This window comes from Pan paniscus, chromosome 7 (assembly GCF_029289425.2).
Source record: "Pan paniscus chromosome 7, NHGRI_mPanPan1-v2.0_pri, whole genome shotgun sequence".
Classification (NCBI taxonomy): domain Eukaryota; kingdom Metazoa; phylum Chordata; class Mammalia; order Primates; family Hominidae; genus Pan; species Pan paniscus.
This window is the reverse complement of record NC_073256.2, coordinates 126,752,789-126,769,323: the sequence shown is the minus strand read 5'-3', so window position 1 is coordinate 126,769,323 and position 16,535 is coordinate 126,752,789. Positions and strand designations below refer to the sequence as shown.

Here is a 16,535-nt window from a genome sequence, read left to right as displayed (position 1 = left end):
AAAAAATGGGTGGGGGGTGGAATTATAAATTGAGTCCACAGAATCAACAATTTAATGCAGTATTTTTGCTTATATTATATGTGAATTTGCTGGCATTTCTAAATTGAAAGTTTCTGGGCATGTTAATGCAGCATATTGATTTATGGGTACTTATCAATCACGTTCAACCTTGATCACTCAAACCTTCTATTTTTGGATAATTATTTCTCTGAGAGACATATGATGGATTTGGCAATTAATGCCTTTCATACAGACTCAGAACTAAGAATTCATTTTTCTTTCACCTTGGGAAGGTTGCTACTAAGAGCATTTAAAAAAATCATATGTAGTTCAAAAAATCATTTAAAACTCAATAATTATTGTTCCTAACATGGTTTTCTAATACGTTCAACAAAATCCTGTTGCCGTGTCTTATCAAGTCATATGTAAGTAGGTCATCCCTAAGGAGAATAACTGTTAAGTTATGGGACCCGAAGTCATGTGTCCCATGTAAATCACAAAGGTGTATCCTAGCATCATTTATATATCTTCCACTCTGATTTACTCTTAGTTTTGGTCTAGCCTATATTGGTCTATAATAAAGTGTCCAGCCAGGCATCAATTTGTTATAATGACACCGATTGCCTCTAGGTGTCTAGAAGTAGATGATCTCTAAATACAATGATAGTGTACTTGAGTTCACAAAGCAATTGCAGTTCCATACATGAAGGGACAAAATCTCATCCTTCACTTGTAGTCTGTGAGTGCTACTAGGAATAACATCTACTTAGATTGTAATATTGCCATTTTTTTCAGACTTCTGATCATTGTTCAGAGACAAAAAAGAAATTACCGGATCTTTCCTATTATTAATCTACTATAGCTATATTAGGATTGAGTGTTAAATAATGCAATTTATATGGGTTTCTGTCAACTCACTTTCTCAATGGGAGACACTATGACATCTTGGGCAGAACAATTAATTTGGGTTTGGCACATCATGATACTGCCCACTAAAGGCCATTAACATACCCAGTTACTGTGACAGCCAGGGGATTCTCCACACATTTGCAAATGCTCCCAAGAGTGGGGAAATCCTGCTATGGTATGAAATCCTGGATCAGGATGGTAAGCAGAGATGAAATGTGGTACTGGTTGCTGAACTGCTCCATCAGTCATGGCAAAGCGCTGGAATAAAATGCTCAGGTCCTAGAGTTAGATGGCATGGGTTTGCACACTAATGCTGCTTCCTACTAGTTGAATATCCCTAGGCAAATTACCTAATGTTCCTAAGTCTCATTTTCCCAGTGGGTAACACAGGGTGGATGATAACACTCAGTTTATCCTTGGGAGCTTCTTTGGGAGGATTAAACTTGATAATGTATGTAAAGTGCTTAATACCATGACTGCTGCTAAATGTTCACTATTATTATCTATAATATGGGGTTTCAACATGCATTGAGATTTGCATATTCTGATGTTTCTATAAATGTATGATGATCTTTCTTATTGAAATTAGAATGTAGAACATCTGGAAATGAGTTCTAGTTTTATTAGAAGTCATAAATATAAGTTATTAATATTGCTGTTAAGATGAACAATTGAAAGATATAACTACCATCTTTCACAACTCTCTATGTCTTGATAACTTAAAAGAAAATCTTTATCAGGTAATATTAACCATGAGGTTTTTTTTATTCTTCCATTAGTTTAAATCTAAATTTAATTACTTTAGTTATTTAAAAAGTTACAATTAAATCAGAAAAGCTGCAGGACATAAAATAATATTTTTCCATAACACAAGTAAAGATTTTTATGTTATTTTAGTTAATGCTAGATTTCCCTACAACAGAAAGGTTATGTATGAAGCATAAATTGTGAGTGAAAAGAAGGTACAGACTCTTTAACTGTTAATTGGGGAAAGAAAGTAGTTAATTTTTTAAACCTCTGCATCTACAGCACAAACTAAATATACATTTTATCTTATTTACCCTGTTGAATCAATTATAAAAGTTATTATTTACAAAATAGCCTACCTCCCATAATCATTATCTAAGATGAAGCTGACATTGTGATGACCTGGAATTTAATGAAAATACACAATCAATTAAATTCCCAATCACAGAAGAACAATAACTCTATATTATAACGCTGATTTAAAAGCAGGGAAAAAGTACAAAATCAAAATTGTATTTATCCAATTTTATATTCATCATCAAAGAAATAAAAATTGAACTATCTTAAAGCAGCCACTATATAAAAATATACATAATAAGGTGTCTTGAAGTTATAACCAGAAACACCTAACAAAATATGATCACGAATGAAGAATAATAAAAGAACAGATATGTAACCATATTGCCCTGAAATTTCTTTTATTTATTTAACAGCTATTTAACTGTTCAGACACTCTGCTAGAGGCTGAGAGAGCAGATGTGGGGTGAGCACACAGCTTGTCCTTCTTCTATAACAGAACATATTGTCTAGAGGAAGGAAAAATTAGCCAAGAGCAATGACACAGAGAACTAAAAATTGTGATAATGCTATTTAAAAAAAAAAAAGTAGTATGAGCTTTGAGAATATAAGACAAGTGATGACCTAGGCCTTTTTGAGAACATGGCATTTTATCTGAAATGTTCAGGATAGGAAGTTTGCAAAGGGCCTGAGACAGAAGAGAGGGAAGCCCATTCAAGAATTAAAAGAAGGCCAGGCGCGTTGGCTCACCCCTGTAATCCCAGCACTTTGGGAGGCTGAGGCGGGCGGATCACCCGAAGTCAGGAGTTTGAGACCAGCCTGACCAATATGGCAAAACCCCATCTCTACTAAAAATACAAAAATTAGCCAGGCATGGTGGTGTGCGCCTGTAATCCCGGCTACTCGGGAAGCTGAGGCACAATAATCACTTGAAGCTGGGAGGCAGAGGTTGCAGTAAGCCAAGATCACGCCACTGCACTCCAGCCTGGGCAACAGAGCAAGACTCTGTAACACACACACACACACACACACACACACACACACACACACACACACACACTCTTAAAAGATCTATGTGTCTGGAGGACATAGATCAAGAAGAAAAGAACAGAGCAAAATTAAGGCAACAGGCAAAATAGCCAAATTAGACACGGAATGCTGTAGGGAGAAAGAAGAAGAAAGAGAAACCTGAGGAAGTTTACCTTATATATAAACCATAAGAAAATACTGATTCATACATGTTTGCATGAAAGTGAAAAGAAGCCAAGGAAAAGAGAAAATACAAAAAACAAACAAACAAAAACACCTGATCCAAAAGGGCAGAGGAGGGAGGTCTAGGAGAATACAAAACAGGGAAATAGAATAAGGCATCTGTGAGCATTATGAAGAAAGATGACCAACACTTGCCAATAAAAGTTCCAGTCGTCTTACAAACCATAGAACCCATATCTCCATTTGGATGATCCAGTTTTAGACCATATCTAATTAAAAAAAAGTTAATGTCAAAGCTTATATAGACACTAAAATTTTAGAATATTGTGTTTCTCTTAAAAACTACTCATTAATTTCAGAATATGAATCAGGACAGAAATTGTTGCTACAACCAAAATTTCTGTAAAATAAAACTATTTCCCAGACTTTGTTGAAGATGTTTGCATAAAATTTTATATAACAATAAAATATTTTATAATTAATTTGACTATGCCCTTTAATATTCCTTTAAAAGACTTTGAGATACTGCCAAATGAAATAATTGCTTGATAAAGATATTGCTCAAAACATCTTTTTTCATAAAAATCTAAATAGTTCATATCATACTATCTTGGAGACCTAACTGTAAGGTAGCACCTAACTGTAAAAATGATTGCTAATGCGCTATGTGGAATATTATAATTTATACTGTATTATAAACCATTTAGCTATGCAGTATTGGTAGCAATTACTATTTAAATTTAGTATGCTTATATCTGCTATTTGTTTTTGTAAAGAAAATAATTTGAATTACTTACAAATTATCAGATTGTGGTATGAGAAGCTCACAGGGCATTCCTCCAATGTAAACTCTGTACAAATATTTTTATTAGAAAAAATCAGGTTATGTTTAACAAATTGTTTCAAAAATGCACTCCTCCCATCAACTCACTGGTTCCCTTAAATTTTTTTTCTCAATCACTTATTATTATCCCTCACTCATGCATTCAACAAAACATCTACTGAACCTCTATTATGTGGCAGTCCCTGTTCTAGGTACTGGCACACATCAGTGAACTTAACAAAGGTTCCTTTGTTGCCCTTGGGGAGCTGACATTTTAACTGGGAAAGATGAATAAAACATGATAATCATAACATATTTGGTGTGTTAGAGGTGTTAAATACTACAAGAAAAGACAACATAGAAACAGATAATAAAGTCATCCATCTGAAGTTCAATCAACTCAAAAACAATTTTGTAATAGGTTTTGTACTATAGGAATTAAGGTAAACAGCACAGACAGCACAAAGTTATGAGAAAGAGGACGTCTAACAGCATCAGTGACACATAAATGAAAATAAGAAGCTGAGAAGAGCCAGAGTTCAGCTGCAGGGAAAACATCTGCCTTCATATTTCCTCAGGTGATTGGGTCTGACATATTACTTGGAAGCTGATAGTACCTGATGCTATTGGAGGCTGGCAGGTGACTGATTGGTGTTAGATTCTTTGCAACACCAGAATAAACTATCAGCTTTTGGGACAGCAAATCCCAGACTCAAAATAAGGCCAGATACAAACTTGAACTATAAAAAATAAGGACTTTTGTTTGCAGAAAATTTTGAACTTTTAAATATACTTTTACACATAAGTCCCTTCATTTGATCATTACATTAGGATTGTAAAGCAAGTAAACTGAATTATTGTACCCATTATACACATTCATGGATTTAAATTCTCCTAACCTCCTGCCTTATTCTAGCTAAATAATAAATTTAGCAGCTAACACTTATAGGTTCCTATGATGTTTAATCCTTGCAACCATCTTATGAGTTAGTAACTATTATCCTTCAATTTTACAGATGAAAAAACTGAAACAGAAAGCTTAAGCAGATTGCCCAAGCCTGCAGACAATAACGGGTAGAGCAAGAATTCCAACTCAGACAATTTGGCTGCAGTCAGTATTCTTAACCACAGTTGGTAATCCACACAGTGATCTGGGTATGCGTATCTAGAGTAAAACCACCCTATTTGGTCTTTAATACATACTTTTTAGAATTCTTTTTACCTGATCTTTTAGATCAAAAGCTGCTTAGTAAGCACTAATCCCTCTATCCATTTGCATGTCCTCTATAATTTCTACCTGGTCTGAATTTGGAGATTTAGTTGAATGGACAAGGTTTGTGAGAAGCAGGTCTCCTGAATTCCTGCCCAGAACACAGCCCATTGCTCTCAACTCCCTCCCTACTAACAGAATCCAGGCATAATAAATTGCCTTGGGAGCCCTGGTATCATAATTAACATGGGAGAAATGAGACAAATGCAGCTCCAAGACTTTCTTGCCCAAACATTAATAGATGTGTGAAAAAATTCTATATTTACATATAATAGCTCAGGATTTCCAGAGTACAAGGATTAGGTAGCCCGAACTCTAATGTCCCATCTCACTGCAATTCTGTGATTTCATGGAATAATTTCCATCCAAATCTTTATATTAAGCAGAAATAAATTCCAGTTTCAGTGGGGGAAAAAAAGAATCTCTTTTTGAAAGTTAAACTTTCTATTTCCTGGCTTCATTATGGGAAAGGATGACTTAGAAAAACCTGTCTAAGAATTAGAATATAAACCATTCCTAACGCTCAACTATGTTGAAGCAGACAAAATTTTTACTTCTACTAATCTGTACATATAAAATGTTAAATATCTCTACTTGGAAGTTCTTTTATTACACATAAGGAATTAGTATGAATATTTTCAGAAATTATAGATGCATACAAATGTGATTTAATTAAAGGTTCTATTCTATAGAATTCCAGATAAATCTTTATTTCACTCATTAAAACCTTTTAAATTGCTTGTTTTACAAAATTATGTATTTGTATGTGTGTGTATATATACCTCACCTTTACAGCATTCAAAAAATTCTCTAATTGCTGAGTGTCTATCTGAATTGTTTAACTTATCCATTTACCTGTTTTATGCATGAGTTTGATAAACATAAAATATCTTCAAAGCCATAATCATGAGTCTACACTTTTTTCTGTAGGAAATAAACAGGACTTTCAGTCTTTAAAGGCAGGACTGAAATAACACCATCTATGCTACAGGAGGAAACTCTAGTGACAATGCTAGTTTTTAGTCCAAAATGTGGACAATTATTTTTTTGACATTAGCTAACTAGCCAAGGTTACTATCTAGTTCACAGCTGGCAAATGGACAAAACAGGATTCAAAGCTTGGCCTGTTAATGAGTTATTGACAATGTTTGGTTTCAGCACTTGCCTGTACATCATGAAGCAGTAGAAAATGTGTCAAAACTGTGTTACGAGACTGTGTTCTACTCCTGACCCTGACTAAGCTTTGTGACCTCTAGGCCTCAGGTGTTTTTATACACAAAATGAGACAGATTAAGTAATAAAGACCTCTAGTAATAAAGTTGTATGACTATAACTCAATTACCATTGGACTTGTCTGTGTGTTTCTTCTGTTAATAAATCCATCACAAAACAATAAGAAATTACACCAGACCAAAAAAGAAAGACATATCGACCATTGCTTTTGTGTCAATGAATCTTCCAATAGTCTGTTTTACTTTCTATAATATGGCTGAAAACAAAAAACACTGGTTAGTTATATTACATTGTAATGGGATTTAATATCATTGGACCCATTATTCTTAGAATATTACTTCTCATTTATGAGTTATAAGAATATATTTCCACATCAAAAGATTACCTCAAAATCCTAACATTTTTCCCATTTGAGCTTAGTGCAATATTACTTCCATAGACATCAGTGAAGATTCTGCCTTGGATTGTTATTAGTGTACCTGAAAACAAACAAAAACCCCAAAAAGGTTCTGTGTAAGAAAATCTATCCATACACTTAATACGAAAACATAAGAGATTTTCCCAATAAAACCAGGACCCAGACACTTATACCTCGTGTTTGCCACTATTGTTTAGCATTGTTCTGAAAGTTCTAGCAAACACAATAAAATATGAATGAGTATCTGTAAATATTCATAGAGTAAAGAAGTGTAGCATAGAAGACAGGATGGTATTCCACAAGTACTGCTTGGGTCAATCGGTGACTATTTGAGAAAAAAAAAAAAAAAAGATCTCTGTACCAAAAAGTAAGAGAAATCTTAGGTGAAATAAAAATGAAATATAAAAAATAAAACCATAACAATTATTGAAAAATAGGTGAAAATTTATATAATATTTATATAGTTAGGTTAGTAGGGCCTCCCACCCATTTTTAAATGCTATTTAAAAATGAAGAAAAAACAACAAATGTTAAGATCTATAGATGTGATAATAAAAATAAAAGGTTGTCTGATGACAGAAAAATCATTAATATGTTTTAAAAGTTAATGATAAATTTAAAATATATTTCTTACATATAATGTATAAATGGTTAATATCCTTTTTTAAGGATATATAAAGAATCCTTGTAACTTAATAAGAAAAATGGTGAATAACTTTAAATTAAGCCTAAGAGATAAACAGGTAATGTATAAAAGAAGGAATACAAATGGTCAATAGGCAAAAAACAAGTTTAATTACATAAATTAAAGAGTTGGAAAAAATTTAAAACTACTGTATCTTGTATATTAATTCTTGAAAAAATAGTACCTAGAATTGTCAAGGTTATACATTCTCTGTTATTGCCATTGGGATTATAAACTGGAATAATATAGTTATTATAATGAAACCCTGGAAACCAGTTGAATGTATAAGTGGTGGGGGTGGGAGGTGATAAATACATTATAGTAGATGAAGATATAGCCATTGAAAATCAATTTTTTAAAATATTGGTACTTTTTTCTTTTTTTATCTTTTTTTTTTTTTCAGATAGGATCTTGCTCTGTCATGTAAGTTCAATCATGTCTCACTGCAGCCTCACACTCCTGGGCTCAAGTGATCCTCTCGCCTCAGCCTCTGGAGTAGCTGGGACTAAAGCTGCTTGCCACCAAGCCTGGCTAATTTATTTATTTTTATTTTTTAGAGACAGGGTCTCATGATGTTGCCCAGGCTGGTCTCAAACTCTTGGGCTCGAGGAATTCTTGCATTTTGGCCTCCCCAAATGCTGAGATTGCAGGCATGAGCCACTGCGCCTGGCTGATAGTTATTTTTATAATGAAAAAAATGCTATTTAAAAATTGCAGGAATTATACTAATTTCATATACTAAAAAATAAACACATTATTTACCATGAAACCAAAAGTTATTTCAGATGTCATATAACAGACCTGGAGTTCCAGATAAAGGTGTGATGCTTCTTATTGTTGGGGTTCTAAAACTTTTTGCCTGTAAAAAGAATAATGTCAATATGAAAACTTATCTCTGTTTTGTTTCTAGTTTTGTGAAATAGATAATTTCTTACATTACTAAATTTCAACAATATTCATAATGTAACTGTCATGTAGGAAAGAAGATATTTAAATAAGATGAACCTAAGAGTTAATTTAGAGGATAGGATCATCGTGGTTTTGCTTCTTAATAGCTATGGGGCTGAAAGAGAAGGGAGGGAGAAACCAAGAATGGTAACAGGTTTCTAACTTGAGATGGTGAGAAATAATCAGAGAAAAAGTAGATTTAAGGAGAAATACAAAAACTGCAGTTTGATGCTCAATTTAGGTCGCTTTAAGACCATTTAGGTGTGACATACCAGAAAACCAAACAGAGTTCCACGTCTGGGGAAACAGAAGAAAGCCAGAGATATCTGGGAATCGTATTTGGCAATATATTTTGGAATCATAGAAGCTTCTTGAAGACAGATGTCATTATTGTTTTCTTCAGTATTTCATCTTATATTAGAACATTGTAGTACTCGGTAATTGACAACTTAAAACTAATATATATAAAACTATTTATATACAAATATTTATATATAAATAGTTTTATATATATAATATTTATATATTATATATACTTATATTATATATTATATATTATGTATAATATATAATTATACATAATATATAATATATAATATACATACTATATAATATATAATTATACATAATATATAATATATAATATACATACTATATAATATATTTTAATATATAATATAAAATATATATTATATGTAATATTAATTATATATTATATATAATTGTATAATTATATATAATATATAATTCTACTATATATTATATAATAGAATTATATATTATATATGTTATATATAACTATATATAATATATAATTCTATTATATAATATATAATTATATATTTATATATAATTATATATTATATATTTATATATAATATATTATATATAACTATGTATATATTATATATAATAACTATTTATATATAAAATATAATTATATATATATAACTAATTTAATTATATATATATGGGATAATGCTTAGAAGAAAATGTATTACTGCTAATACTTCTATTTAGGGCAGCTAAATTTTGAGTGGCTCTTACACCACATGCAGGCACATTTTATCTCATTACGTTAGAAATTACGTAGAAAGGAAAGGTAGTTACTTCGATGAAAATAGGAAAAGGGAGAATCACACTAAGAGTAGAAGTAGAGATAAAGGGGAAAATATGAACAAGAAAACATGTTTGAAGTATGAAAGTTTAATTTAATAGTAAAATTAAAGGAGGGGAAACAAATCAGAAATAACAGACATTAAATTACTATGGAAGATAATTTAAATTGAGGGAAATTATCCTTTGTTACATGCTAATGTATTTTTAAATGTGGAAATAGTCTATAAAACTAAAAAGTAAAAATTCAGTTCTGCAGGAAAGAAAGCAAGATCAACTATACATAAACTGAAGAGAAGATTCCTACATACGTTGAAGGTACATGCCCAGCTGTTGATGTGACCTTTGCAGGTGTTATTTTCCGTAACAGGAACCCCGTCCACACTGACTCTAACAGTGTAGGAATCTTCCGGCATTGCTCTATAAAGAAAATGAAGAATATATGAGACATGCAATTCCTCTCTTATTTAGTGTATAGTATTAATGAAAAATACTGCCCCAGACTGCAGGCTATTTTTGACAGAAAGTGTCCAACGTCGTAACTGATGTCTAGTTAAGTTCCATTCTATATTATGGAAAAATGATCTCCATCCTGAACTCTTTATTGCAAACTCTAACCTCATGAACTTCAGGCAAATGCATATTCCGACTGTGCACGTTGGTGGTTATTAAAAAGGACAACAAGTATAATAACAACAAATGCAATAATAAACATTTAAAATAGTAACATATCACCTCGGTACAATCAGTTATTCCATGCTTCGCTTCCTAAAAAGGACTAGTTAATCAAGTTTCCCCTAAGTAAGCTTTTCCTGGTGAAGAACAGCCAACAGGCCTAAGATAAATGAAATCCTCTAGAATATGTGCTATCTGTTTCTAAGTTCAATATTGAAAGTTGCAATTTAAAGTGATTTTTAAAATTTTTCCTAAGTTGCTAATAACATACATGAATTTGGGCTGATAGTAAAGAACTTGAAATGTCACTATGCAAAATGATTATATTTAATCTTAATGACTATATGAATATTTTGAACAAAATTAATCAAATTGAACAAAATAGCATAATTTTGGTATTTTAAGGCACATCATTACAATTAAATAGTCATTTATCTTCTAAAAATGCTCAACAATAAGGTAATAGCTCTAATAACATGGGAAAAGACATAGAATATGTTTTTATCATGCCAATTAAAATTGAATATAATAAATGCATAAAATAGTCTAAACATCACAAAATGAAAAATACTAACCTATAATCAGAAAAATATTATTTATAATAGCCAGGGTAATAAAACTATTATAATACTAATATTCATAACTGTAACTTCTGATATGATAAAAATGATTTTATTAAAGATACTTTAAAACAGACCTAGTATAGCATGTAATTTGAGTTGAATGACTTGCATCTTTTTCTACATCACAAGTAATTGACTGGAAAGAAGAAATTAATTGCACACTGTTTCCCAACTCAGCGTTATCAACTCCATAGTTAAACTGGTTTGCTTGAGAAAAACCTGGAAAAGTAAGAAGACTTAATTATTATTAATGGTATTCTATCTTCAGAGACCTAACATTTGTCACCTAGTATCAAATCATGCAGTAAATGATTTCATAAACATTACTGAAGCAGTGAACCTATTTCATATTTATCCTTATGATTGTAATCTTCTTTGGAAGCACAAAATTTAGCCTTTAATTCATTTACTCATAAAAGTATTGCTGGAGGATAGATACAGTCATCTCTTAGTATTCATGGGGATTTGTTCCATCATCCCCTTGGATAACAAAATCCAGAAATGTTCAAGTCCTGTAGTCAGCCCTGCAGGACAAGTATCTAGATTCCACATCTGGTGAATACTGTATTTCCCATTCGCAGTTGGTTAGATTCGTGGATGACAGGCTCGAAGTTACAGAGAGCCTACTGTGAGCCTACATACCAGATTCTATATCTGGAGGTGATAAGTACCATGAAAAAGGTAGGCTAAGAGGACTAAAAAGAATAGAGGAGGAGAACACTACCTTATAAAGGATGAGGTCTTTGTTTCAAGTTTCTACAAAGCAAAATCTGAGGTAAGGATTTGCCAGCACATAATTTATTTGGGCAATGAGCTATTTTAGGTATGAGAAAGAGCAAAATGTGAGGAAAGAAAAGCTGGGTACCACTGAGGACAACTGGGGCTCAATATTGCTGGGAATTTCTAAGGAAAATATAGCATGTCTTTCCAAATCAAAAAATCAATGGCAAGAAGCATTTATTCATCAAATCTGGTCCCCATTGGTTGAGGGTTCTCCCTGGGGGAAGTAACTTTTTCTGCACTTTCACACTGCACATAGGTATATGCTATATAAGTTCCAAAGTTCGGAGTTACTGCACTAGACAAGTCCTTGAATAACTGACAAAGACATGGTGTTAGAACTCAGTCAAGAAGCTGGAAGCATAAGTTGAGTCAAAGTACATAAGGAACTATTTGCCACAGCTCTAACTAGAGTTAGAGGTAAGAAAGAGAGGATGTAAAGCTGAATATAAAAGGCATCTGATACAGTCTACCCACTATACAACACATAGCTACTCATGGCCTACATATTAAGCACAATCCATCACCAAGTTTTTGAGGTGGTAGCCAGCTGAGAGCTCTACTAAGATTTAATACAAGAGTGTTAGAGGTAGCCAGCTGAGATCTCTGCTAAGATTTAATACAAGAGGGTTAGAGGGACAAGCTACAGGCTATACTACTCTATAATTAGTCCTAAAACTATAATTAATTTTCACCATGCCCCCTTGCTATCAGCAGCCATTGTAGATTTCCCTTACCTGCAGCCAGCACTGTAGCTAATGGGGTGACACTAATGTTCATCCTGGAGAAATCTGAGCCCCTAACTGCCTTGCTCTTGTTAGGTGGTGGTTGCTGCAATTGCCTGTTCTCAGTAATCACTGGACATGAAGCCAAGAGATATCCCTATGAATACCCTGAATTCCAGACCAACTCCTCCTTAACTACATTAAGTTAAAGCAACCCTATTTCTTTATGATAATTAGAACTGATTATCTCTAGTCATATACTAAATATGTTTGATGAATTCAAACTGAGTAGACCATGGTGGTAGTTTCAGTTCAGTGGAATCTATATTGTGACCCATGATGGGAGCATTTTCTAGCTGGAAACTAAGACCCACAAATCCAGCAGAATGTAAGGTTGCAAAGGCAGAAAGCACAAATTCAATTTCTGGATAACAGGGAGTGATGGTGAAGGGAAGCAGCCCTTTATATCCAGCTCCATGCATCTGTCTATTACAAAACAACAGCATATGTCTGCCACTGGTTCAATGCATGTTATGGAGGATACCAGGGTCCCACCCCACAGGATGTTTTTCCCCAAGTTCACATCTTGGCCATAGCTTTAACAGGCAGTTCCATCATTCTACTAAGCTACATGTTTCTGAGTGACAGATTTCATGGTCATGTGCCCATTATCAGAACTTTTTCACTATAAAATACATTTCTTGTTCTGAAGCAATATTTTATGGAATTCTATGGCAGTATATCAGGCTCTCTAAGCTCTCAGAAGATGGTGCTGACAGAGAACTGTAGAAAGAGGAAGCAAAGCCCATAATTGGAGGGTCAGTTCTGGTAGCAGTCGATCTCTGTTCTTTCCATGGGAGAAGGAAGGTGCTGTAATCAACTTGTCACTGAGAAGCTGGGTGGACTTTTTGAGGAGTGGTAGCCTATTGAGAGCTCAGTGTTGGTCTCTGCTGCTGGCAGTTCCCGTATTCAGCAATAGCAGTAGGTTGTTTAGTCTGGGTGAAAGGGAGTCCATGTTGTTGGCTCATGCATGGCCTCCACTCCATGGCCATTCTTCATGGGCCCAATGCGCTAGCACTGCGGTGGCCACGGAGAGAAGCTCCTGGACGAATCATCCAATCCATTTGTTTATTCCCTCTCCTCTGTGGGGGATGTTCTCTTGCGGAAGTTAAGTTGAGACACATAGATCTGCATGCTTTATGCTCACTATTATGAGTCCCTTCATATGCCTCTTTCTAAGACATTCTAATTTCTGGATTCCAATCATGTTCCCTTCAGTTCCTAACCAACTAGTGAAGTCCTCTTCGACTGCCCAGAAGCCCATGTACATTCTTACTACAAACCACTTTTCCTGCCTACAAAGTTAGCAACTGTGTATACTGATCATGGCTCTGCCTACCAGGGAGGCTGATAGTGAGAAGTGACTTAAGAGCCTTAGGGCCACTTTGCAGCATTTATGACTGAAGTCAGAGGTGATACCGTGAAGATGTGAAGTGGGACACAGGATGTATGTATTATAGACAGTCATGGAAGTTTTTCAGAGATAGCAAGCCATGAGGATATCTATGGGAAGTGCATTTTTAGTAGAAGAAATAGGATGTGCCAAGGCCCTGTGGTGGGACCATGTTTGTGGATTCAAATAATAGCAAGTGTGGTTGAAGAAGTATGGGTGAAGAGAAATGGTAGGAGAGGAGACCAGAAATGAAGGCACTTAGGTTATTTTTAAGTGTGGGGAGTAATTGCAGGCTTTCAAACGAGGAGTGACATCATGTGACTCACACTGTCTAAGATTCACTAGCTGCTGTTCTGAGAATAGAATAGGGGCAGGAGTGAAGACATTATCTCAGTGAAAAATGGGATAAATAATGGGATAAATGGCATGAGTTCAAGAGAAGATCAGAGGACAGTAAAGTGAAAAGAACAAATATTGCTAACATTTTTTGGAGTTTAATTACAAACAGGAGCAGAGAAATGTGTTGGTAGCTAGAAAGGTGTGTGGAGCAAGGGGAAGGCTGATGATTTTTCTTTTACTTTTTTTCAGATGGGCAGAATAACAGTAAATTTGCATGCTGACGGGATATCTAACAGAAAGAGACAAAAGGGTAATGCGAAACAGAGACAAAAATTACTTTAATCTTTCTATAAACATATGAAAATTCAAAACTACATTTGGAAGTAATTAAATATAGATTAAGCCTTGTATGCCATATAAGAATATTTTATATTTTTGAAACAATATTCACTTTTGGAATAAACCCAAGAAATAAAACCTATGAATAAGATTAGTGTTCCATTAATTAAATCCTATAATTAAATGTTCTCCTAATAAAAATGTTAAAAAGGTACTTATACTGTTTTAGTTCACAAAGTAAATTACACACATCTATGGAATTTTATATATTTTACTGCTTTGGAATAAAGTTGAACGAGGAAATAAACAGCTTTTGCCCGGATTACTTCAATATCTAAAATTCCTAAATTCTGAATTCTAACAGTATGTGAATTTTTAAATATTATTTTCCTCTATCACAGGTTCTTAACAGTAAAACTCTACTTTAGGCAAATTAACCGGTAGTATTATATTTGAAACTATGAAAATTTTTCTTTTGCACTAGCAAATTTGTATCCATGTCATTGTAAATTTATAAGCTATTTAAATTTCAGAATTTAATTACCTACAGACCATATTATCCCATAATACAATAATAAACATAACATCAGTAAACAAAAAAAGGTAAACCCAGAGATGTAGATTTAACTCTTTAAATGTTGTGTATAATACTATTTACAATGTGACAAATAGTGCTATAATATATTCCATTTATAATACTGACATTATAAAAAGATAAATATTTGTTACTTACCTTACAATGTTAGCAGTTTTCAAAATGTTTCAACAAAGCAATCATTACTACAATATGTGCTCACCTTAAATAATAGTTGAAGTGGCAGAATTGGGGTTGCCAGAAGATATCTGTGGTACAACTGCTTTTTAAATTATTACGCATTTTCGGTGTTCCACAAAGGTCTGCTAGACAACATGAATACTTGTGGTTTCTTGTAGGCCTGGAAGCAGGACTTCATTGTGCCTGATGTTCATCAGATATCAAAGCCTCTCACCTCCATTTCTGGTAAAGCTACGTGGCAGGTGCCAGTGATGTTTAATTGAAAAGGCCCAGGCTTTGCACCTTGACATTCTGGCCTGGAATCCCAGCTCTAACACTCCCTTGCCATTATGACCTTGGGCAAGATATAACCCCTCTTACCCTAGCCTCCTCATCAGAAAAATGGCCATAATCTATCTTAATGGATAATTAGGAATAATAAAGGATCATTGTTGTATAATGTTTAACGTGGTACCTGACTTAATCAGATATCTGCTAAGATCTCAGTAGACACCTGCTCTTATTATTTGTCACAAAAATCCTGAGATTTGGGGGGTGGAGTCAAGACGGCCTAACAGGAACGGCTCCAGTCTACAGCTCCCAGCATGAGCGATGCAGAAGATGGGTGATTTCTGCATTTCCAACTGAGGTACCGGGTTCATCTCACTGGTGAGTGCTGGACAGTGGGTGCAGGACAGTGGGTGCAGCGCACTGTGCGTGAGCCGAAGCAGGGTGAGGCATCACCTCACCCGGGAAGCACAAGGGGTCAGGGAATTCCCTTTCCTAGTCAAAGAAAGGGGTGACAGACGGCACCTGGAAAATCAGGTCACTCCCACCCTAATACTGTGCTTTGCCAATGGGCTTAACAAATGGCACACCAGGAGATTATATCCTGCACATGGCTCGGAGGGTCCTACACCACGGAGCCTTGCTCATGGCTAGCACAGCAGTATGAGATCAAACTGCAAGGTGGCAGCGAGGCTGGGGGAGGGGCACCAATGCCCAAGCTTGCTTAGGTAAACAAAGCGGCCAGGAAGCTCGAACTGGGTGGAGCCCACCACAGCTCAAGGAGGCCTGCCTGCCTCTGTAGGCTCCACCTTTGGGGGCAGGGCACAGACAAACAAAAGGCAGCAGTAACCTCTGCAGACTTAAATGTCCCTGTCTGACAGCTTTGAAGAGAGTAGTGGTT

The 16,535-nt window shown here is 34.5% G+C and overlaps 1 protein-coding gene across 1 annotated transcript in view; it reads right to left on the bottom strand.

Annotated features, from left to right (window-relative positions):
- The window catches only part of PKHD1L1 (PKHD1 like 1), a 165,337-nt gene that overhangs the window by 134,274 nt on the left and 14,528 nt on the right, over nt 1–16,535 (bottom strand). Inside the window, exons 3-9 of the mRNA XM_063606533.1 lie at nt 11,031–11,175; nt 9,970–10,078; nt 8,396–8,453; nt 6,877–6,970; nt 3,963–4,016; nt 3,361–3,434; nt 2,016–2,058 (exon numbers count right to left, since the gene is read on the bottom strand). Of these exons, the coding sequence (XP_063462603.1) occupies nt 2,016–2,058; nt 3,361–3,434; nt 3,963–4,016; nt 6,877–6,970; nt 8,396–8,453; nt 9,970–10,078; nt 11,031–11,175 (577 nt within the window). The remainder of the gene's footprint in view (nt 1–2,015; nt 2,059–3,360; nt 3,435–3,962; nt 4,017–6,876; nt 6,971–8,395; nt 8,454–9,969; nt 10,079–11,030; nt 11,176–16,535) is intronic.